This window comes from Python bivittatus, unplaced genomic scaffold (assembly GCF_059951505.1).
Source record: "Python bivittatus isolate LINGU-HERP-01145 unplaced genomic scaffold, Pbiv_v1 ctg000810_np1212, whole genome shotgun sequence".
NCBI classification, from domain to species: Eukaryota; Metazoa; Chordata; class Lepidosauria; order Squamata; family Pythonidae; genus Python; species Python bivittatus.
In genome coordinates, this window is record NW_028277111.1 from 659,319 (window position 1) to 681,010 (window position 21,692).

Genomic DNA, 21,692 nt, shown 5'->3' on the forward strand with positions numbered 1-21,692 from the left:
TACCTTCCAGAATGCAAAAGGGGGATGAAGACTCCCTGTCGTTGTCTGGGCTTCTGCTGGCCCCCAGAAGAGCTGGAACACCTCTTAGGCTCTTCTCACCCTTAAGGCAAGGTGCACGCAGGGACACCACCCTGCACTGGGAGCTCTCCGGGGTCCTGAAACAGCCGCCTTCTTCCACAGCCAGACCTTCCTTGTTCTCTCATTATGCAACCCATTGCTGCCTTCCTTAAGGCTCCATGCTACGACACGAGGCTAACCTCTTTTCAAGCAATAGCAAGATGCTCCCTACGACTCAAGAGAGGCTGCAATCATGGTGGGGTTTTGTCTGATGCAGCAAATATCAAGCCACCAAGAATGCTCTTTCTTTTCTCATTGAAAGAGAGCTGATGTCCAAACGTCTTCCTTTTCATTGAACTGTGTGCTCTTGAGGAGCAACGGTACCTGGGTGGGTCCTTAGCAAAATGATGCTCCTTCTACTAGGGAGCAAAAGATGATGCTCCTTTTACTAAGATTGTCTTTTCATGGGCTCTGTCCACTGAAATGCTGTCACTCCCCTTAAGGCTCAAAGGGGTTGCTGGGGAAAGGTGGTCGGTCCTCAGAACTTTGGACCAAAAGTGTATTGCCTACCAGCATAGAGGGATCTTTTCCTTTTGCATCATGTCAGAAGCAAGGATAAAAAGTGGAAGGAACCTGGTGGAAGACGTCATGGGTGCTCTGAGCTTCCCCATGCGATGGAGCCACTGACCTCTCAGGGATTCTCCCATCTGGGTGAAAGGTTGCTGTCCAGCATCTGCAGGGTAACCTGGCTGGACACAAACACACCCACAAACCTCTCCCTTAGTGCTCCCTTGTTGTCCTCTAAAGATTCGTTTTGACTTTTTAATTGGAAAAATTAATCAGGGTGCTGCCATGGTGTAAAGCAACAGCGTCCACTTTGTGTTGGGGTGGCTTTTCCTTCTGCACCTCTTTCTCTGGGCATCGCCAGCTGGTCCTCCTTGCACTCATGTCCCTGGGCAACCTGGTTTCACATCACCCTCCCCAGCCGGTCTGCTGGGAAGTGAGTGCGTTTTTCTCTTGTCCCACCCAGAATGGCAGCTGTTTTCTGGGTTTCCCATCAACCCCCCTCAAAATCACAAATGTGACCCAAAAGGTCAAAAACGTTTGGGGCCTTGCTGCTGGCATCCACTGTTGGGTGTCTCTGCTGGAAATGGAGCCCCTGGTCAAGATGTGAGACAAGGCTGGACCTTTGTCTGACTGCTGGAGGTTGTGGGGAATAAAATGTGGCTGTCAGCAATATGTTTAAGTCTTGGGAGGTGAAGGACAGAGGCAGCCATCTGGTTTCAGAGAGGCTGTCTAGGAATTTGTTTCTGCCTTCCATTGCCCATTTCTTAGCCCAACAAAGGTTGTACAGGGGAACCTTGGCAAAAGAAAAACTCTCCTGAAACACGGGATTGAACCAGCAGCCTGGGAATGCCTGAAATTGTGCTCCCTCGTCCTCTCTGGCAGCTGAGCTCTGGAAGGGCACGAAACACTGAGGAACAGCTGTGCTTCAACCCATCTGATACTGCAGACATCAGGCTGTGATGACCAGCAAAAGATACGGGCATGCTGGTTGAGAGCTGCCCGTGCCTGTGGTTTCTGTGGTGTAGTGGTTATCACATTTGCCTCACACGCAAAAGGTCCCTGGTTCGAAACCAGGCAGAAACAAAAGTTTTTCTCAGCATCAGAGCCACTCCAAGCTCTAGGCAAATACAGGAAATGGCTGCACCCTAGAGAACAGTAAGAGGCACCCCATTTTCTTTTCTACCTTATTCCAGTGGGAATGAGTAAGCAAGGAATGCTTTTCAGCCATTGACTAAATAAGGCTACAGATAGTCCTTGACTTATGACCACAATAGAACCAGAACTTCCATCATTTAGCGATGTGGTCATTATGTGAGTAAAACTCGATTTTACGACCTTTTTTGCCATTGTCGTTAAGCAAATCCAGCTTCCCCCATTGACTTTTCTTGTTGGAAGCCCCCTGGGAAGGTTGCAAATGGCAATCACATGACCCCAGGATGCTGCAAGCATTCTAAATAAATGTCAGTTGCCAAATGCCCAAATTTTGATCACATGACCACAGGGACACTATGACGGTCAGAAGTTCGAGGACCAGTCATAAGTCATTTTTTCAGCACCGGCTTAACTTTAAACAGTCATTAAACGAATGATTGAAAGTTGAGGAATACCTATAGTGATCCTGAGCCCGCAGCTAGAGAGCATGAGGCCCTAAGAGTTTTATGGCTTCACACCTTCTGGAGTACCAGGGAAAAGGGGAAATTTTTCATTTGTAGTCCATCCTGGGCACCATATAAACTGGGTTCCTTCCAGCACAAGAGGGTTTACATCCACATCCTTCTAGAAATGTAGCTCCCAGAATTCCCCTATTCTGAGAGCTTCGAAGCTAACACATTTTGGGTGATACAGTGGGGCTCTGCTCGTCCCACCCTTGTCAGCCCTCTTCCTCCTTGGTGGAGGCTCCGAGCACCAGCTTTGGACTGATGGCCCTTTATCTTTGGGAAGATGGAGAAAGAGGGTGTTTGTGTCTCATCCTCAGGTGATGCCAAGAGAGAGATGCCAACTGCAGCAAGTCATTTGGAAGATGAGGTGTCTGGTGACCTTGACAATGATTGGCACTCACAGAAATGTTTGAGCCCCCCCCCCCAGGCCCTCCTTCTCCCTGAAACCCTGGGTGGGTGGGGCAGATATCTCTGCATCCCATCAGCACTTGGGTTGCCGAACCAGAGAGAAAGTGGAAGCCTCAAAGGAGGGGCCCTGTGGGACGGGACAGTCCTGCTCTCCTGCCAACCTTCCCACCTGCAGGACCTGCAGTGGAGTTGATGCACCTTCAGAGGAGAAGCTGGAGGGATGGAAACACCTCGGCCTTCCCTGGTGGTCTAGTGGTCAGGATTTGGCGCTTTCACCGCCGCGGCCTGGGTTCGATTCCTGGCCAGGGAAAGATTTTGCTTCTAAACCGTCGATCTTCCTGCAGTTGGAATTCTCACAGATGCTCCTTTTCATGGCAAAATAGGCCGATTTGGCCAGGGGAATCGCCTTGCCTTGCCTTCCTCCCACCCCACCCCACCCCACCCCAGTTTTGGCCCTCTTAGCAGCCTTCACAGAGTCTCCATCCAGCCAGGCTGCCTTTGACCTTCCAGCAGGGCAGGTGATGACAGCAGGGACTACAAGAGACCGGGAGGGAGCAAAGCTGCCTACGGTCCCCTTGGGGGAGACAGGTGGGGGTCGGTTGTTCAAGGAGGCTGAGGGGAAGCCGTATCCCGGGACCTGGAGCAGAAGGGACCAAGTAGTCTGACCCTTGAGCAGATGGATGGTGATCCAAGGGCATCCAGGAAGAGCAGCCAGTGCCCTTCCTTTGCCAAAGTGGCTGAGTGGGTGAAGGGGATGGATTGCTAATGCCTTGAGCTCTGCATGCATGGGTTCAAATGCCACTTTGGGGAGACAGGTGGGGACAGCCTTTCAAGGATGCTGAGAGTAAGCCAAATTCGAGGTCTGTGGGGCACAAGGGGTCAAGGGGTCTGACCCTTGAGCAGAAGGATGGTGGTCCAAGCCCACCCAGGAGCAAGAGCAGGTGCCCTTCCGTTGGGAAGGTGGCTGAGTGGGTGAAAGAGATGGTCTGCTAATGCCTTGAGAACTGCATGCATGGGTTCAAATCCCACACCCACTGGCATTTCTTGCACCTGATAGAAATTCCAGGGCTTAAAAGTGGTGGCCACTCTCCCTCTCTTTAACCCTCGGTAAGCAAAAAGCAGAGGAAGGCCCCAAGCGTAAGAGTGGGGAAATCTGGAAGTTCTCTCTACATTTTGGCTCCTGCTGAGAATGCAAGGACAGGTCAATGCCAGCCTAGCTTAAACCTGGGTTGCAAGTTAGAAAAGTGGAGTAATGCTCGACAACGTTGGTACCGCTGCAGGAATATCCTTCCAGTCAGGGCGAAGGTCTCTGCAGAAGAGGCAGGCAGATCCAGGTTCTTGCAGAAGCCCTTTACGGGAGCTGAGGAGTTGGCAGTCTCACCAAGAGGGACAAGAAGGGGCAAAGACTTTGGCTGATTGTGTCCACATGATTAGCAGAAGGCAAACTTGATTTGAGCGTGTGACTCTTCTTCTCCCACTGGGAAGAGAGTCTGGGATGAAAAGCTCTCCTGGTTCTGCTGCCTGCAGATCCCTGAAGGGCAAAAGGTGGAGGAGGCATGCGCCAGCCAGGACTCAAACCCCGGTCGCAAGATTGGGAACCCTGCATGATGCCCCTACACCACTGGCACAGCTGTTGAGATTCTGCCTCAAGAGAAGCAATAGTGAGGTTGCTCTCGTCGCAACCCTCCAAGGTTTCTCTGTCCATATGTGATGATGGGAGGGAGGAACAAACGGTGTCTTATGACCAAGCTGTCTTATTGCTGTCCAGCCATCCCCAGCGATGGATCCTCAGGCCAAGGAGGACTGATGCCAGACGCTGTGCCAGGTCTCTGTGGCGCAAGGGGTTAGCGCGTCTGGCTGTTAACCAGAAGGATGGTGGTTCGAGCCCACCCAGGGACGGCCTGCTTGATGAGGAGACGGATTGTTAATGCATCGGGTTCTTCATCTGGGAGTTGGAATTCCCACCCGCTCAATGCTTTTTCTTCCTGAAGCATAAATATTTGGCCACCTGCTGCCTCAGCTCTACCTTCCAGAATGCAAAAGGGGGGTGAAGGCTCCCTGTCATTCTCTGGGCTTCTGCTGGCCCCCAGAAGAGCTGGAGCACCTTTTAGGCTCTTCTCACCCTTAAGGCAAGGTGCACGCAGGGAAACCACCCTGCGCTGGGAGCTCTCCGTGGTTACTGAAATGGCCGCCTTTTTCAGAGCCAGACCTTCCTTGTTCTCTCTTTATGCAACCTATTGCTGCCTTCCTTGAGGCTCCATGCTACGACACAAGGCTACCCCCTTTGCAGGCTCTGGAAGGGCACAAAACACTAAGGAACAACAGCTCTTCAATCCATCTGATAACTGCAGACATCAGGCTGCGATGGCCAGCAAAAGATATGGGTATGCTGGTTGAGAGCTCCCCGTGCCTGTGGTTTCTGTGGTGTAGTGGTTATCACATTTGCCTCACACGCAAAAGGTCCCTGGTTCGAAACCAGGCAGAAACAGAAGTTTTTCTCAGCATTGGAGCCACTCCAAGCTCTAGGGAAGCACAGGAAATGGCTGTGCCCTAGAGAAAAGCAAGAGGCACCCCACTTTCTTTTGCCCCTTATCAAAATGGGAACGAGTAAGCAGAGAATGCTTTTCAGCCATTGCCTTAAGAAGACAACAGGTGGTCCTCACCTTATTACCCCAATGGGACCAGAACTTCCATCACTTAGTGATGTGGTCATTATGTGAGGCACACCCGATTTTACGACCTTTTTTGCCACTGTCCTTAAGCAAATCCGGCCTCCCCCATTAACTTTGCTTGTGGGAAGCCCCCTGGGTAGGTCGCAAATGGCAATCACATGACCCCAGCATGCTGCAGCTATTGAAAATAAATGTCAGTTGCCAAGTGCCCAAATTTTGATCACATGGCCACAGGGACAGTGCAGTGGTCCTAAGTGTGAGAAGCGGTCATAAATCACTTTTTTCAGCACCATTGTAACTCTGAGCAGTCATTAAATCAATGGTTTTAAGTCGAGGACCACCTGAGCCAGCAGCCAGAGAGAACAGAGGCAGTAAGAGTTTTACGGCTTCGCACCTTCTGCAGTACCAGGGAAAAGGGGAAATTTTTCATTTGTAGTCTGTTCTGGTCACCATACAAACTGGGTGCCTTCCAGCACAAGAGGGCTTAGAGCCACAACCTTCTGGAAATGTAGCTCCCAGAATTCCCCTATTCTGAGAGCTTTCAAGCTAACACATTTGGGCAATGCAGTGGGGCTCTGCTCGTCCCACCCTTGTCAGCCCTCTTCCTCCTTGGTGGAGGCTCCGAGCACCAGCTTTGGACTGATGGCCCTTTATCTTTGGGAAGATGGAGAAAGAGGGTGTTTGTGTCTCATCCTCAGGTGATGCCAAGAGAGAGATGCCAACTGCAGCAAGTCAATTGGAAGATGAGGTGTCTGGTGACCTTGACAATGATTGGCACTCACAGAAATGTTTGAGGCCCCCCCCCCAGGCCCTCCTTCTCCCTGAAACCCTGGGTGGGTGGGGCAGATCTCTCTGCATCCCACCAGCATTTGGGGTTGCCCAACCAGAGAGAAGGTGAAAGTCTCAAAGGAGGGGCTCTGTGGGAGGGGACAGTCCTGCTCTCCTGCCAACCTTCCCACCTGCAGGACCTGCAGTGGAGTTGATGCACCTTCAGAGGAGAAGCTGGAGGGATGGAAGCCACCTTGGTCTTCCCTGGTGGTCTAGTGGTCAGGATTCGGTGCTCTCACCGCCGCGGCCCGGGTTCGATTCACGGCCAGAGAAAGATTTTGCTTCTAAACCATCGATCTTCCTGCAGTTGGATTTCTCACAGATGCTCCTTTTCATGGCAAAATAGGCCGATTTGGCCAGGGGAATCGCCTTGCCTTGCCTTGCCTTGCCTTCCCCCCACCCTACCCCACTTTTGGCCCTTTAGGAAGCTTCAACCGAGTCTCCATCCAACCAGGCTAACTTTGACCTTCCAGCAGGGCAGGTGATGACAGCAGGGACTGCAAGAGACTGGGAGGGAGCAAAGCTGCCTATGGTCCCCTTGGGGGAGACAGGTGGGGGCAGCCTTTCAAGGACACTGAGAGTAAGCCAAATTCGAGGTCTCTGGGGCACAAGGGGTCAAGTGGTCTGTCCCTTCAGCAGAAGGATGGTTGTCCAAGGGCACCCAGGAACAGCAGCCAGTGCCCTTCCTTTGCCAAAGTTGCTGAGTGAGCGAAAGGGATGGTCTGCTAATGCCTCGAGCTCTGCATGCATGGGTTCGAATCCCACCCCCATTGGCACTTCTCCCACCTGATAGAGATTCTGGGATTTAAAAGTGGGGGCCACCCTGCCTTTCTTTAACCTTCGGTAAGCAAAAAGCAGAGGAAGGCCCCAGGCCTAAGAGTGGGGAAACCCAAAGTTCTCTCTACATTTTGGCTCCTGCTGAGAATGCAAGGACAGGCCAATGCAGCCCAGCTGGAACCCAGGTTGTACGTAAGGAAAGTGGAGTGATGCTCGACAACGTTGGTACTGCTGCAGGAATATCCTTCCGGTCAGGGTGAAGGTCTCTGCAGAAGAGACGGGCAGCTCCAGATTCCTGCAGAAACTCTTTATAGGAGCTGAGGAGTTGGCAATCTCACCAAGAGGGACAAGAAGGGGCAAAGCCTTTGGCTGAGTGTGGCCACATGATTAGCAGAAGGCAAGCTTGACTTGAGCGAGTGGCTCTTCTTCTCCCACTGGGAAGAGAGTCTGGGATGAAAATCTCTCCTGGTTTTGCTGCCTGCAGATCCCTGAAGGGCAAAAGGTGGAAGGAGGCATGCACCAGCCGGGACTCGAACCTGGGTCGCAAGATTGGGAACCCTGCATGATGCCCCTACACCACTGGCACAGCTGTTGAGATTCTGCCTCAAGAGAAGCAATACTGAGGTCGCTCTCATCACAACAGTCCAAGGTTTCTCTCTCCACATCTGATGATGGGAGAGAGGAACAAATGGTGTCTCATCACCAAGCTGACTTATTGCTGTCCAGCCAGTCCCAGCGATGGGTCCTCAGGCCAAGGAGGACTGATGCCAGACGCTGTGCCAGGTCTCTGTGGCGCAAGGGGTTAGCGCGTCTGGCTGTTAACCAGAAGGATGGTGGTTCGAGCCCACCCAGGGACGGCCTGCTTGATCAGCTGATACATTGTTAATGCATCGGGTTCTTCATCTGGGAGTTGGAATTGCCACCCTCTCAATGCTTTTTCTTCCTGAGGCATAAAATTTTGGCCACCTGCTGCCTCAGCTGTACTTTCCAGAATGCAAAAGGGGGGTGAAGGCTCCCTGTCATTCTCTGGGCTTCTGCTGGCCCCCAGAAGAGCTGGAGCACCTTTTAGGCTCTTCTTACCTTTTAAGGAAGTTGAACATAGGGAAACCACCCTGTGCCGGGAGCTCTCCATGGTACTGAAACGGCCGCCTTTTTCAGAGCCAGACCTTCCTTGTTCTCTCTTTATGCAACCTATTGTTGCCTTTCTTGAGGCTTCAAGCTAAGACACAAGGCTACCCCCTTTGCAAGCTCTGGAAGGGCACAAAATGCTAAGGAACAACAGCTCTTCAATCCATCTGATACTGCAGACATCAGGCTGCGATGGCCAGCAAAAGATATGGGTATGATGGTTGAGAGCTCCCCGTGCCTGTGGTTTCTGTGGTGTAGTGGTTATCACATTTGCCTAACACGCAAAAGGTCCCTGGTTCGAAACCAGGCAGAAACAGAAGTTTTTCTCAGCATTGGAGCCACTCCAAGCTCTAGGGAAGCACAGGAAATGGCTGTGCCCTAGAGAAAAGCAAGAGGCACCCCACTTTCTTTTGCCCCTTATCAAAATGGGAACGAGTAAGCAGAGAATGCTTTTCAGCCATTGCCTTAAGAAGACAACAGGTGGTCCTCACCTTATTACCCCAATGGGACCAGAACTTCCATCACTTAGTGATGTGGTCATTATGTGAGGCACACCTGATTTTATGACTGTTTTTGCCACTGTCATTAAGCAAATCCGGCTTCCCACATTGACTTTGCTTGTTGGAAGCCCCCTGGGTAGGTCGCAAATGGCAATCACATGACCCCAGCATGCTGCAGCTATTGAAAATAAATTTCAGTTGCCAAGTGCCCAAATTTTGATCACATGGCCACAGGGACACTGCAGTGGTCGTAAGTGTGAGAAGCAGTCATAAATCACTTTTTTCAGCACCATTGTAACTTTGAGCAGGCATTAAATCAATGGTTTTAAGTCGAGGACCACCTGTACTCATCCTGAGCCAGCAGCCAGAGAGAACAGAGGCAGTAAGAATTTTACAGCTTCACACCTTCTGCAGTACCAGGGAAAAGGGGAAATTTTTCATTTGTAGTCTGTTCTGGTCACCATACAAACTGGGTGCCTTCCAGCACAAGAGGGCTTAGAGCCACAACCTTCTGGAAATGTAGCTCCCAGAATTCCCCTATTCTGAGAGCTTTCAAGCTAACACATTTGGGCAATGCAGTGGGGCTCTGCTCGTCCCACCCTTGTCAGCCCTCTTCCTCCTTGGTGGAGACTCTGGGCATCAGTTTTGGACTGATGGCCCTTTATCTTTGGGAAGATGGAGAAAGAGGGTGTTTGTGTCTGATCCTCAAGTGATGCCAAGGAGAGCTGCCAAGTGCAGCAAGTCCATTGGAAGTTAAGATACCTGGCAACCTTAACCTTGGCCTTCCCTGGTGGTCTAGTGGTCAGGATTCGGCGCTCTCACCGCCGCGGCCCGGGTTCGATTCCCGGTCAGGGAAAGTTTTTGCTTCCAAACCATCCATCTTCCTGCAGTGGAATTGTCATTTTCATGGCAAAATAGGCTGATTTGTCCAGGAGAATCACCCTCCTTTCCTTTCCTTTCCTTTCCTTTCCTTTCCTTTCCTTTCCTTTCCTTTCCTTTCCTTTCCTTTCCTTTCCTTTCCTTTCCTTTCCTTTCCTTTCCTTCCCTTCCCTTCCCTTCCCTTCCCTTCCCTTCCCTTCCCTTCCCTTCCCTTCCCTTCCCTTCCCCCTAACACACCCTACCCTTTGGCCCTCTTAGAAGCCTCAACTGAGTCTCCATCCAACCAGCCTGCCTTTGACCTTCCAGCAGGGCAGTTGATGACAGCAGGGATTGCAAGAAACCTGGAGGGAGCAAAATTGCCTACGGTCCCCTTGGGGGAAAAGGTGGGGGTCAGCCCTTCAAGGAGGCTGAGGGGAAGCCTTATCCCAGGTCTCTGGGGCACAAGGGGTCAAGCAGTCTGACCCTTGAGCAAAAGGATGGTGGTCCAAGGCCACCCAGGAGCAATGGCAGATGCCCTTCCCTTGGCAAGGTGGCTGAGTGGGTGAAGGGGATGGATTGCTAATGCCTTGAGCTCTGCCTGCACAGGTTCAAATCCGACCCCTGTTGGCACTTCTTGCTAATAGAGATTCTGGGGCTTAAGGGAGTGATGTAAAGCGGAGTGATGCTCGACAGTGTTGGCACCGCTGCAGGAACCTCCTTCCTTTCAGGGCAAAGGTTTCTGCAGGAGAGATGGGCAGATCCAGGTTCCTGCAAAAACCCTTTATAGGAGCTGAGGAGTTGGCAATCTCACCAAGAGAGACAAGAACGGGCAAAGACTTTGGCTGATTGTGCCCACATGATTAGCAGAAGGCAAACTTGATTTGAGCGAGTGGCTCTTCTTCTCCCACTGGGAAGAGAGTCTGGGATGAAAAGCTCTCCTGGTTCTGCTGCCTGCAGATCCCTGAATGGCAAAAGGTGGAAAGAGGCATACGCCAGCCAGGACTCGAACCCGGGTCGCAAGATTGGGAACCCTGCATGATGCCCCTACACCACTGGCACAGCTGTTGAGATTCTGCCTCAAGAGAAGTAATATTTAGGTTTAGTAGTACTCTTCACAACAGTCCAAGGTTTCTCTCTCCACATCTGATGATGGGAGAGAGGAACAAACGGCATCTCATCACCAAGCTGTCTTATTGGTGTCCAGCCAGCCCCAGCGATGGGTCCTCAGGCCAAGGAGGACTGATGCCGGATGCTGTGCCAGGTCTCTGTGGCGCAAGGGGTTAGCGCGTCTGGCTGTTAACCAGAAGGATGGTGGTTCGAGCCCACCCAGGGACGGCCTGCTTGATCAGCTGATACATTGTTAATGCATCGGGTTTTTCATCTCAGGGTCGGAATTCCCACCCCACCAATGCTTTTTCTCACTGGCGCATAAATATTTGGCCACCTGCTGCATCAGCTCTACCTTCCAGAGGGCAGAAGAAAACACAAGGACGAACTTGTTCATGATCAGTGAGTAATGCAAAAGGGGGAGGAATCGCACCACGTGTCCTGAGGTTGTTCCTTGCAAGGGAGAAGCGCCGCCGGAGTGAGGTCCTCCTTGCGAGGCAGCCTGGAGCAGCCCTCGGGGAGCTCTCCAGGGTGCTGGAACATCTGCCTTCTGCCAGAGGCAAAGAAAAAGGTGCAAAGGTTTGGCCACCTGCATTTTGCCTCCTGGAATGGGGAAGGGAGGAGGAGAATCCAGCAGCTGAGATTCAAATCTGCCTCAGATCACACGAAGCTAAGAAAACGCCTCCTGGATGCCCGGGCAGCTGCCGAGATCATTTTCCTCCCAGCCTAAAAGATGCCGGTTGGCTCAGAAGCAGAAGCGTTCCGTGTGCTGCGTCTTTGGCCTTCCGACCGAGAGATGTGCAATGCAAATAAGGCATGGCTGATTGTAACCTGTGGCCGGGGCGGAAGAAGCAGAGATCCCGGAGACGTTTCTAGCAAGCAGGCCCCCGTTGCGTGGAAAACAGAACCCCCGTTGGGTTTCCCTTGGGGGGGCATCAAAGCGACGGCCTGCCTGTCTGTGCAGGGGGCGGCCCTGAGGCGTTCACCTGGGGGTTTCAGAGGGACCCCTCCCACTGTGCCCCAGAACGGGTGGGGAAGGCGGTCTGTGCTCCCGCGGCTGCTGCATCCAAGAGGGCCGAGGGGAAGGCCTGTGCCAGGTCTCTGTGGCGCAAGGGGTTAGCGCGTCTGGCTGTTAACCAGGAGGCTGGTGGTTCGAGCCCACCCAGGGACGGCCGTGGGTGCCCCTCCCTTGACGAGGTGGCCGAGTGGTGAAGGTGATGGACTGCTAATCCATTGTGCTCTGCACGCGTGGGTTCGAATCCCACCCTCGTCGGCACCTTTTTCCTTCTGGGTGCATGAGTTGGCACGCAAGGGTGAGCCCTGCTCTGTATATTGGAAGGGCGAAAGGCAGAGCAATGTCACTATTTTTACATTGTTCATGTTCTTTCTGGAGGGAGAGAATTGTTCTGTGTTCTTGTTTTATCAACTTATCCTGCCAGCTGTGTCCATTATCCCAACATTCCTGATTTTTTATGTAAGTCCGTGTACTGCAGAAACTTAATATCAGTCACCCCTGCAGCGTTTGCAGTATTTCATTCCCCAAATGGGTGGGAGCCCGTTTCTTCCTCTCTCCTCCTTTTAACCTCTAACCCTCAATCTTGCGAGGTTCATTAGGTAGAGAATGCCTCCGAAACATGCAGGCTACTTGACGATTGCACGGGAATTTCAAAAGATTCCCTGTTTTGCAAAGAGTCCAAGGGGGCTGACATCATAGCAGTCCTGATTTTGTCCCCTAAAATGCTGTGAAGTAGATTGGTATGAGAGTGGGTGACTGGTCCAAGGTCACCCCATGAATTATAGAATCATATGATTGGAAGGGAGCTCTTCTAGCCAACCCCAATTAATGCTGTGGTTATGTCGGGATTTGAACCTCTCCTACTTAGTCCAGTAGATTTATTCGTGTGTGCAAACACACTCACACTACGTACACACTCATTGGGCTCATCTGATTTCACTGCCAGTCTCAAGTTGTAGCATTGCTTGTACTAATAATGGAGCAAAACGTGATCCTGGACTTGGGGGTCCGAAGAGTGAGGAAGACAATGCCCTAGATTGGGGAATAGGAAAGTGGGGGACAAGAACTGGAATTTATTTAAGAGATGTGTATGGCCAGCAAAATATTAAAATGATTTCTGAATGCCAGTGTCTTCCCATAAAAGCTGAATTCTTCCTAGCCAGCAGGCCATCAGTCAGAGCATTTCTGTACCTGTCTAAGTGGTCCCACGTATTCAGAAATCATTTTAATATTTTGTTCTCCCCAGTTTGTTATGACTTGCCACAGGGTTGCCTCCTCTTTTCAATGTTAAGTGGAATGGTTTGGGTGCAGCGGGCTTAGTAGGGTAAAGGGGCAGTGGGACAGTCCCACCTGCAAGAAGCATTGGGGGGTAAGCACGAGGTGGGGTATTGTCCTCCAATGTCTGTAGAGCCAAGGGGGAGATGGGGTGACCTCCTGCCAGCCTTACCTCCCACTGCTCATCTTGTCTCCCCATTGCCTATTTGCTGTTGTTTAGTTTAGGTAACACCCTAATTGTTTCATCTGTCTTGCAGAATGCAACTGTACTACTTCTGAAACACCAGCGGGGTTTTTCTCTTGCATTCAGGAACTTCATTTCTCACCAAGGAGGTAAATCTCTGTCTGGATTATACCGTTCCAGATGCTGAGGCCAGAATGAAGGCCAAATCTTCTATACACACAAATTCCTCCTCTGTGTTTCTCAAACACACTTTAAGATGTGTGGACTTCAACTCCCAGAATTCCCCAGCCAGCATGCTGGCTGGGGAATTCTGGGAGTTGAAGTCCACATCTTAAAGCTGTTGAGATTGAGAAACACTGCCTTAGAGCATATGAGTTCCCACCTTGGCATATTCAACTTGTCATATTGAATGATGCCTCATTCTACAAAGGAACACCACACTTCTGGTCTTAACTGTTAAATCCAGACTTTATTCAGCTTCAGATGAGCTTCCTTCCATGTTTAACAAAGCACAATACATATCTTGCCCACCTCACGTGATTCATACCAGGAGGACCAACACCGATGCTTGTCCCATGCTCGGCGCACTGATCTCACAGGGTTTCTCCCCCACGTGGATCCTTTTATGTCGATCGAGAGCTGTTTTTCGTGTGTAGCTTTTCCCACACTCGGCACACCGATAGGGTTTCTCTCCGGTGTGGATTCTCCGGTGTCTGATAAGGTTTGATTTCCAGCTGAAACGTTCCCCGCAAACTGGGCACTGACACGCCTGCTCTCCGGATGGGGCTCTGTGGGGTGTCCTTGGGAAAGTCCTCTGCCTGTGGCATTTGGCGCAGTCCAGTTCGCACTGGTGTGGCTTCTCACCTTGGTGGTTCCTCTTGTGTGTCAGAAGGTCAATTCGGTGAGAGAAGCGTTTCTCGCAATGGGGACACCTATATATCTTCTCTCCTATGTGGGCTCTCTCGTGGGTAACCAAGTCTAAGCTCTCACCAAAACACTTCCCACAATATGAGCATTTATAGATCCGTTCAACTTCTATTGGCGCTTTCAGATTCTCAGAACAATTAGCTCTTGGCTGGAGGTTTCTAGAGAGTTCAAAACTGACGTCTCTTCCTTGGAGGGTCCTTGCAGGTTCGTTTGTAGACACCTCTTCACAAAACAAGGCTAAGTCAGACTTACTCTCTGGCAAGCTGTCCGTCTCCTGCTTAATTTCAAGGCCCTCCTCAACGTTGGGGCCTTGGATGAGTTCGCCTAGGGCTCTTTCCAATAAAATCCCATGAGGATTTAACTCCTTGGGCCTTTCTAGCCAAAAACCATCCTCAGATTCCAGCGCTGAGTTACCTGTCCCTGGAACAAACCGAAAAATAGCAAGAGAGGACATGAAATAGTGACATAGCTTAATTTAAAATGGCTTTGCTTACATCAAGATGGTTCTATTTGGTTTATCCATTAACTAAAACTGGGGCAAAAGAGTGGGTCTGATCCACTTGAGCCTCTTACAATGGCTGTGTTGAGCTGATGTAGAATGAATTCTGCTGATGATCATGATTTCCTGGTTTTTAAATTAATTATGGACAGTTTTTATACGTTTGTATATGGGTCTTTAACTTGTTTTATTGGATTTTTTTACCCATTGAGAGCTGCCCAGAGTCACTTAGATGAGATAGGCAGACATACAAATTGGGAGAAGGAGAAGGAGAAGGAGAAGGAGAAGGAGAAGGAGAAGGAGAAGGAGGAGGAGGAGGAGGAGGGGAGGGGGAGGGGAGGGGGAGGGGGAGGGGGAGGGGGAGGGGGAGGGAGGGGAGGTGGTGGAACATAAATCAGGAGCACCACAAGAATTCTGGAACATACCCAAACTTGGGCCCTGATAGAACTTTCCCACAAAGTCACCTTCTTGTGGGGTCTCCATCCAATGTTGAACCTTCACTCTGCCCAATGACTCCTGCATCGGTGTGGAGCAATTAATATCTGCCAGAGGTCTCCTTATCTGAAGGAGAAAAAAATGCAATGCAGCCATGATGTTGCAAGAAAAAGAAATATTAGGGCAAGAACTGTCCTCATCTGTACCCCACCATTCCCCCTCCAGTGCTTTTCACATAATCAGCCTATTTATTTATATTTCAAATGTGTTGCTGCCTACCTCACTACAGAGTGACTCCATTGAGTGACCTGCAGTTACAGCAGGGGTACTGGTAAATCTGTGCAGAGCTCTCACTCCCTTCTGGGGAGATGCAGTGGGTATAAAAGAGAAAACATATAAGGGCCAGGGCCATTTTTCCAACAAGTCTATGCTTCTAGGCCCGGGCCATCCTGCCACTGCTACCATTTTTCAGAACGACCCACAGTCAAACCGATCTCACAGGGTGGATGTGAAGATAAAAATGAAGGTATCCCTGATGAACCATGACTTGAGCTTCTTAGAGGAAATATGAGATACTAAAGGTATCTAATATCCAACTAACCCAAGCAACAAGAAGGGCGGGTTCTTCTCTCCATTATTAATACCTTTAGTATCTCATATTTCCTCTAACAAGCTCAAGTCATGGTTTATCAGGGATACCTTCATTTTTATCTTCACATCCACCCTGTGAGATCGGTTTGACTGTGGGTCCCCAAAGTCACCCAGTGAGTTTCGTGTCACTGGGTGACTTGAACCTGGGTCTCCCTCTTCTTGGCCCCACCCTCTAATACAGTGTTTCTCAACCTCAGCAACTTTAAGCTGTGTGGATTTCAACTCCCAGAATTCCCCAGCCAGCATGGGGAATTCTGGGAGTTAAAGTCCACACATCTCAAAGTTGCTGAGGTTGAGAAACACTGCTCTAATAAATACACCAGGCTGGCTCTATTATCTCAGGGAAGAAGGAAACAACCCAACATTTCGCAAAGAAATGGATAAGCTAAGCAGCAGCATCTGGGTGTGTGTGTGTGTCAGAGTGACACAAGCAGCTTTGTGGAAGCAGCTTTGGGTCAAAGGGCTGGCACTTTGCAATACCGCAGTGCAAACTCCACTCCTTTTCTAGATGTCACAAGTGTGCCCCAAAGGGGTGGGGCTCACGGCACAAGGCTGCAACGTGGCTTCTGTCGTTCTGAAAAACGGTAGCAGTGGCAGGATGGCCTGGGGCTAGAAGCATAGACTTGTTGGAAAAATGGCCCTGGCCCTTATATGTTTTCTCTTTTACACCCACTGCATCTCCCCAGAAGGGAGTGAGAGCTCTGCACAGATTTACCAGTACCCCTGCCGTAACTGCAGGTCACTCAATGGAGTCACTCTGTAGTGAGGTGGGCAGCGACGCATTTGAAGTATAAATAAATATCAATAAAATAAATTGCAGAACCGCTGGATTGCACACAACGAAATAGGTTGATCCAGGAGAAGGGCCAAATTAAATTTCACTTTGATTCAATGGCAGTTGATATCACCCCCTCCCCCATTTTTAATCATCTCTCCTTTTTAGCACATTAAATCTTAACATTTGGTGGCTCCTTCTGAAAGATCACGAGGACAGTGTAGATCCCTGATTTGGACTGACTCACTTTTTCTTCCAGTCTGCCTTGGGCCTCCACACACACGCTCTCCTCCTCAGATACAAGCTCTTCCTTCACTTTCACGGGGTTAGAGAAGCTGGGGGCGGTTTCCCCACCGAAGTTGATCCAGGTCTGCAGCGCGTCCTCTCCACCGGCTCCAGCTTTCCCAAATTTCTGGAATTCTCTCACACTAAATTCCCGGGAGGGCGGAGAAAAGGCCCACCCCGAAGGAGCAGATGCCGCCGTCCTCAAGGAACACCGGCACTCCTGCTTGGGCCCAGCAGCGGGGCTCTGCTCCACGTTTTGCCAAGTCGCCCCTGCCTTTAGCCCCCTTTCAGTGGGGAGCTGGAAAACGGGATGGCTTTTTCCTTCTCGCTTCATTTTCCACTCAGGTTTCCGAGTTGCTCCTGCCTCCTGGTCCTCTGCATTTATTCCTGGCTGCAGCTCCTGGACTGAGAAGGAAAAGCGGTGCTGACTAGAGAGAACAGCATTGGCCCCCATCCCACGGTTAAGTGCATGGAAAAGAGGGGGGGGGAGAAGAAAAGGGGAGGGGAGGGAGAGAGGCAGGAGAAGGGAGGGAGGGAGTAGGAGAGGAGGGGGAGAGGTGTGGAGGATGGAGAGAGAGGGGGAAGAGAGGGGAGAGAGGAAGAAAAGAGGGAGGGAGGGAGGGAGAGAGGAGGGAGGGGAGGGAGGAGAGGGAGAGGGGGAAGGAAAGAAAGGAGGGAGAGGGAGGGAGAAGGAGAGAGAGGGGGAGAGGAGAGAGAGGGGGAGAGGAGGGGGGAGAGAGGGCAGAGAGGAGGGGAGGGGAGGGGGAGAAGGAAAGAGGGAGAATTCGAATCGGGCTCTCGTAAAACCTAATTCCTAAAAAGCAGCTGTCAGGAGTGGCCAAACTCAGTTCAGCATCCACACTTTCAAGCAACCTCTGGCAATTCCCCAATGCCTGTGCAACCCCTTAGCCGCCAATCACTTTGTCCTGGGGGGGAAGAGGAGGAAGGGGGCAATTAGCTGCCATCTCAGTTCCACATAACACCCCAGAGTGAAGCTAGATCCAGGGCTGGGAGGGGGGGAGTAACTTTGCAGCGAGATTCGGCTGCGGAGAGGATCGGGCTAGCCAAGGTTCCTGGGCAGAAGCTGGAACTGCTCCTACTGGAAATTGTCACACGCCAGGGAGGAGAAGGATCTGAGCCGGTTGCAACGTCTCCGCTGAAGCCCAGGGATCCTTACCCAGAGAGGCCACAATCCCATAATTTTCCGCCATGACCTCCCGGTACAGGGCTCGCTGGCCCGGATCCAGCAGCATCCATTCCTCCTCAGTAAAACTCACAGCCACTTCTTCAAAGGTCAGAAGCCCCTGTTAAGCGGAGAAATAATTCCCACGTTGATTCCCATTCGGCATTTAGTTCTTTCATTCGGTTTGCGCTTATGTCTCAGTGCAGGGCCAGATCCATTCTTCCCCTTAACAAAAGGCCTGGCCTGAAAGCGAGTGACTGACCCAAATCCCACCACTGTTTCATTCAACTAAAAACCGGCTCTCCCACCAGGGTTCTAATACCATAATATGGGAATTTCGTAGCTCTAATTCAGCAGCAAAATGGCCAAATTTGAGTAGTATGAGTTCAAGCTGTGGGGTGGGGGTGGGGGTGGGGGGTGTCTGGGTAGGGCATGTTCCAAATGGGCTCTACGGGTTTAGCCACGCCCCTTCTGATGATGTCACTCCAGGGGCCAGAAGGCAGAGCTCAGAAGTTGCCCACAAGTGCTCTAAAGCGGGATTTTTAACCTTGTTTAGCCTCTTAGCTAAAAGAAAATTGCCCATAATCCTTGGCCTGCAGAATGGTAGTCATGATGCATTTTTTTTGCAGGAGAACAAGCCCTGCCCTTTGATTTGATTTTTTTGCTCTAGTTTCTCAGGAACCCCACCACGTTTTTGCAGAACCCTAAAGTTCAGTGCTGCATGGTTTGAAAAACCTTGTTCTGAAGCTTCCCACCTCCAGTATATATGATAAGATGTATACCTGGGTGAGCAGCCTGGCAATCATTCCTCTGTTACTACAAAAACACCTTGGTTCCAAGTCTGTCTGAAGAAGCTCTGCAGGATCTAAGAAGGAAGCAGGCATTTACATACATACATATGTTACATTTCCCTTCCAGGGGGAATAGATGCTGGGGGTTACCTAGAAAGCCCTATTCAGCTTGGGTTCTCGTGATCTTCAGTCTGCTCCAGATCCAATCTGTCCGGCCTACCCAGGTGGGGACCCTGTTGAAGGCCCCCCCAGGCTATCAAGGGGCCTGGAGGGCAGCCTTCTCAGAAGCAGCCCCTCCCTTTGGAATAACCTGCCCCTACATCAGGTCGGTCCCCACCTTTCTGTCATTTAGCAAAGAAGAGAATATGTGTAGCTCAGAGTTGAACTGTGGAGTCCTTGGGGTTTTCTGAGCTTGGCTGCTTTCTTGCAGACGTTTCATTACCCAACTACGTAACATCTTCAGTGCTAGAAGGGAGTGGGGTTTGTTCTCTGTTTATACACAGTACTTTGCTATTATATATAAACAGAGAGCAAACCCCACTCCCTTCTAGCACTGAAGATGTTACCTAGTCGGGTAATGAAATGTCTGCAAGAAAGCAACCAAGCTCACAGAGCACCAAGGACTCCATTTAGCAAAGCAATGAAAATCGCCTTCTCCTGTAGAGCTTTTGGAAGGCATGATCTCCCTAAGGCCAGAACAGTGGAGGGGAAGCTCCAGATATTAATATACTTATATTCTATTGAAGGGTGGGTTTCAATGGTTTTAGGCCCGGGGGCTGCTGAGAACCAGGCAAGCAGGTGACAAACAAATTACTGCAAGGAAATAAATAAATAGACACAGATCCTCTTGCTATTAGATCCTTGAAAAAGATTCCTCTACTTTTTTCTAAAGCCAAACGGTCTATGTTCAGCAGCTGGCACTATATGATACACCAGAAGGCCCTTCTCTTTGGGGGCTCCCTTTGTGGGGAAATTATAAAAAGTGGCTAAATGATAAAGTCAGGGATTTTAGCGATGGACCTCAGTGCAGATTTGATCCAAACCCTGGGGATGCAGAGAGACCCACCAGTGTGGCCTCTTCCACGGGAACTCACCCAGCCCCATAAACAAGGAAAGCCTTTATTCCACTGTAAAACAACTAGAGCATTCTTCCTAACTTTTTGTCAAAATTGCCTTTCTAGTCACCTCAAGCCACTGGTTCAAGCTCTGCTCTCTGGAGCGACCAAGGAAAAACTGGGTTTGTCATCGGTGCAACCCTGGACATTTCAAAACAACTCATACAGAATTTCAAAGGAAATGCAAGACAGAAGTGTAATATAAGGCAGGGCTCCTCAGCCTCAGCATGGCTGGCTGGGGAATTCTGGGAGTTGAAGTCCACCCATCTTAAAGTGACTGAGGCTGAGGAACCCTGACATAAGGTAACATCTCTAACAAGTTAAGTGCAATGCCTGGTGACTATAAGGACCCATCAGTATGTAATTTTCTGGATCATACGAAGCAAACAGTGGTTTACTATTCCCTTTCTCTATGATGGTTTTTCAATTCCCCAGTCTAGTTTGGGATTTCCAAGTGGTCTCCCATCCCAGTCCAAACCTTGTGTAACTTCCAAGCTCAGACAAAGCTGACCCCACTTAGACAACTTTAAAAAAAATGGGGGGGAGGGGATAAGGATCTCAATGTTCTGCTTCCTTCCAGATTTGGTATCACACTAGGCATTTTCAAGAAGTCACAGATACTGATACTAGTTCTGGAGGATGCCTCCTCCAGCACAGCTCCCAGGCTTCAAATTGAACTTTCTCAGAAGCAAACTCAGTCCCTCCACTTTCTGCCTTCAGGTCAGGAGTGAAGTCCTCCTTTTTCAGCCAAGCCTTTTCAGTTAGTTTTAAGTGGATTTCAATTCTTTATCTGCATGCGTTCAGAACCTCCACCTTCAAGTGCAGTATATCTCCAAAGACTGGCTCCTTGGGGACAAAAAGGAAAAAGCTGTCTGTGGGCTTCTGGGGGGAATCCGGCTGGTCCTTGTCTCATACAGGATGTTGCATGAGCTGTTGTCATCCACCTGGATCTCTTGCACCCATGGGTGAAACTCTGGTCAAACTTTGCCAGACATCATGGAAAGGAAGGGTTCAGATGGACAAGGAACTTGTCTTGCTGTCAGAAATGGCAGCAGATCCCTTGCCTAAAAAAGGCAGACCAGGAGATGCTAAACTTCCAGCGGTCTGCAGCTCTCAACAGAAGCCCTTTATTAGGAAAGGAGACTTCACTGCGATGCTTTGCTATAGGCTCCAATTGCTAAATGGAGCCTCCACATTCAGAGGCAGTATATCGTTCTGAGGAAGAGGCTTGGGAGCAAACGAACAGCACAGACCTGCTGAGAGGGAAGGAAGGAGGGCTGGATTTGATGGAACCAGCAGAGCCTTTATTGCAGCTTATTGCATTTATTGCACGGAGCTCCCACAGACTCATTTTTGGGGGGGGTATTCTTGCCTTTCTCTCCTCCGTCCCCCCCAGGACCTTTAATTCACGAGCTCCAGGAGGCCCCTTGCATTCCCCCCAGAGCCAGCTCACAATCAGCCCCGCTTGCGGCAGCGGGAGGAAAACGCACCTGCATCCTCACGTCCGCCCGCTTCTGCAACGCCTTACCCTGCGGGAGCTCCCACTCCAGAGGCTCCCCCGTCTAGAGTGACGCATTCCTGGGACAGCTCCGGAGGTCTGTCCCATGGCGATAGATAAATCTAGAGCGACACACAGCCTGAACTTCCGGGACGGATCGAGAAAAAGTCGCCATTGGCCAGGATCCTCCTTTGGGGCAAAGCAGCGCCCCTTCCTCTGCGCCTGAGTGGCAAATTCCAGCCCTTGTCGCCCGGATGTTGTTGTTGTTGTTGTTCAGTCGTTAAGTCGTGTCCGACTCTTCGTGACCCCATGAACCATATTGCGCCAGGCCTTCCTGTCCTTCACTGCCTCCCTCAGTTTGCTCAGTTTCATGCTCACGCCCGGATGTAGCCCTCTCTTTTTCTTTCTTTCTCTCTCTCTCCATTTTCACAGCTCTACGTTTCTATAGCAACTTCCGGTCGGTCGCTCAGCCGCCTCTCCTACGCGAAAGGTCTGACCA

The 21,692-nt window shown here is 50.6% G+C and overlaps 1 protein-coding gene and 11 non-coding genes across 17 annotated transcripts; 11 read left to right on the forward strand and 1 right to left on the reverse strand.

Moving 5' to 3' along the window:
* The first annotated feature begins 1,634 nt into the window (after positions 1 to 1,634).
* Positions 1,635 to 1,707, forward strand: TRNAV-CAC (transfer RNA valine (anticodon CAC)). Its single transcript has one exon. It is a non-coding gene; the product is annotated as a tRNA-Val (tRNA).
* Positions 1,708 to 2,928: 1,221 nt separating this feature from the next.
* TRNAE-UUC (transfer RNA glutamic acid (anticodon UUC)) lies at positions 2,929 to 3,000 on the forward strand. The gene has a single exon. It is a non-coding gene; the product is annotated as a tRNA-Glu (tRNA).
* Positions 3,001 to 4,515: 1,515 nt separating this feature from the next.
* On the forward strand, positions 4,516 to 4,589 carry TRNAN-GUU (transfer RNA asparagine (anticodon GUU)). Its single transcript has one exon. It is a non-coding gene; the product is annotated as a tRNA-Asn (tRNA).
* Positions 4,590 to 5,105: 516 nt separating this feature from the next.
* TRNAV-CAC (transfer RNA valine (anticodon CAC)) lies at positions 5,106 to 5,178 on the forward strand. Its single transcript has one exon. It is a non-coding gene; the product is annotated as a tRNA-Val (tRNA).
* Positions 5,179 to 6,391: 1,213 nt separating this feature from the next.
* Positions 6,392 to 6,463, forward strand: TRNAE-CUC (transfer RNA glutamic acid (anticodon CUC)). The gene has a single exon. It is a non-coding gene; the product is annotated as a tRNA-Glu (tRNA).
* A 1,287-nt stretch (positions 6,464 to 7,750) lies between these two features.
* On the forward strand, positions 7,751 to 7,824 carry TRNAN-GUU (transfer RNA asparagine (anticodon GUU)). The gene has a single exon. It is a non-coding gene; the product is annotated as a tRNA-Asn (tRNA).
* Positions 7,825 to 8,338: 514 nt separating this feature from the next.
* On the forward strand, positions 8,339 to 8,411 carry TRNAV-AAC (transfer RNA valine (anticodon AAC)). The gene has a single exon. It is a non-coding gene; the product is annotated as a tRNA-Val (tRNA).
* A 968-nt stretch (positions 8,412 to 9,379) lies between these two features.
* On the forward strand, positions 9,380 to 9,451 carry TRNAE-CUC (transfer RNA glutamic acid (anticodon CUC)). The gene has a single exon. It is a non-coding gene; the product is annotated as a tRNA-Glu (tRNA).
* A 1,263-nt stretch (positions 9,452 to 10,714) lies between these two features.
* On the forward strand, positions 10,715 to 10,788 carry TRNAN-GUU (transfer RNA asparagine (anticodon GUU)). The gene has a single exon. It is a non-coding gene; the product is annotated as a tRNA-Asn (tRNA).
* Positions 10,789 to 11,657: 869 nt separating this feature from the next.
* On the forward strand, positions 11,658 to 11,731 carry TRNAN-GUU (transfer RNA asparagine (anticodon GUU)). The gene has a single exon. It is a non-coding gene; the product is annotated as a tRNA-Asn (tRNA).
* Positions 11,732 to 11,751: 20 nt separating this feature from the next.
* TRNAS-GCU (transfer RNA serine (anticodon GCU)) lies at positions 11,752 to 11,833 on the forward strand. The gene has a single exon. It is a non-coding gene; the product is annotated as a tRNA-Ser (tRNA).
* Positions 11,834 to 13,490: 1,657 nt separating this feature from the next.
* Positions 13,491 to 21,666, reverse strand: LOC103052485 (uncharacterized). 6 transcript variants are annotated; one of them, XM_025176223.2, is made up of 6 exons: positions 21,224 to 21,666; positions 18,572 to 18,654; positions 17,784 to 17,910; positions 16,569 to 17,011; positions 14,886 to 15,021; positions 13,491 to 14,381 (listed from the first exon to the last, which is right to left on the reverse strand). In XM_025176223.2, the coding sequence occupies exons 2-6, from the start codon at positions 18,593 to 18,595 to the stop codon at positions 13,576 to 13,578; spliced, it is 1,536 nt and encodes a 511-aa protein (XP_025031991.1). In that variant the 5' UTR covers positions 18,596 to 18,654; positions 21,224 to 21,666; the 3' UTR covers positions 13,491 to 13,575. The 6 variants fall into 6 exon arrangements, with proteins under 6 accessions (XP_025031991.1, XP_007443189.1, XP_025031990.2 ...); XM_007443127.4 differs by having other exon boundaries at positions 21,186 to 21,666; XM_025176222.2 differs by having other exon boundaries at positions 14,925 to 15,021; positions 20,509 to 21,666.
* Between the last annotated feature and the right edge of the window lie 26 nt (positions 21,667 to 21,692).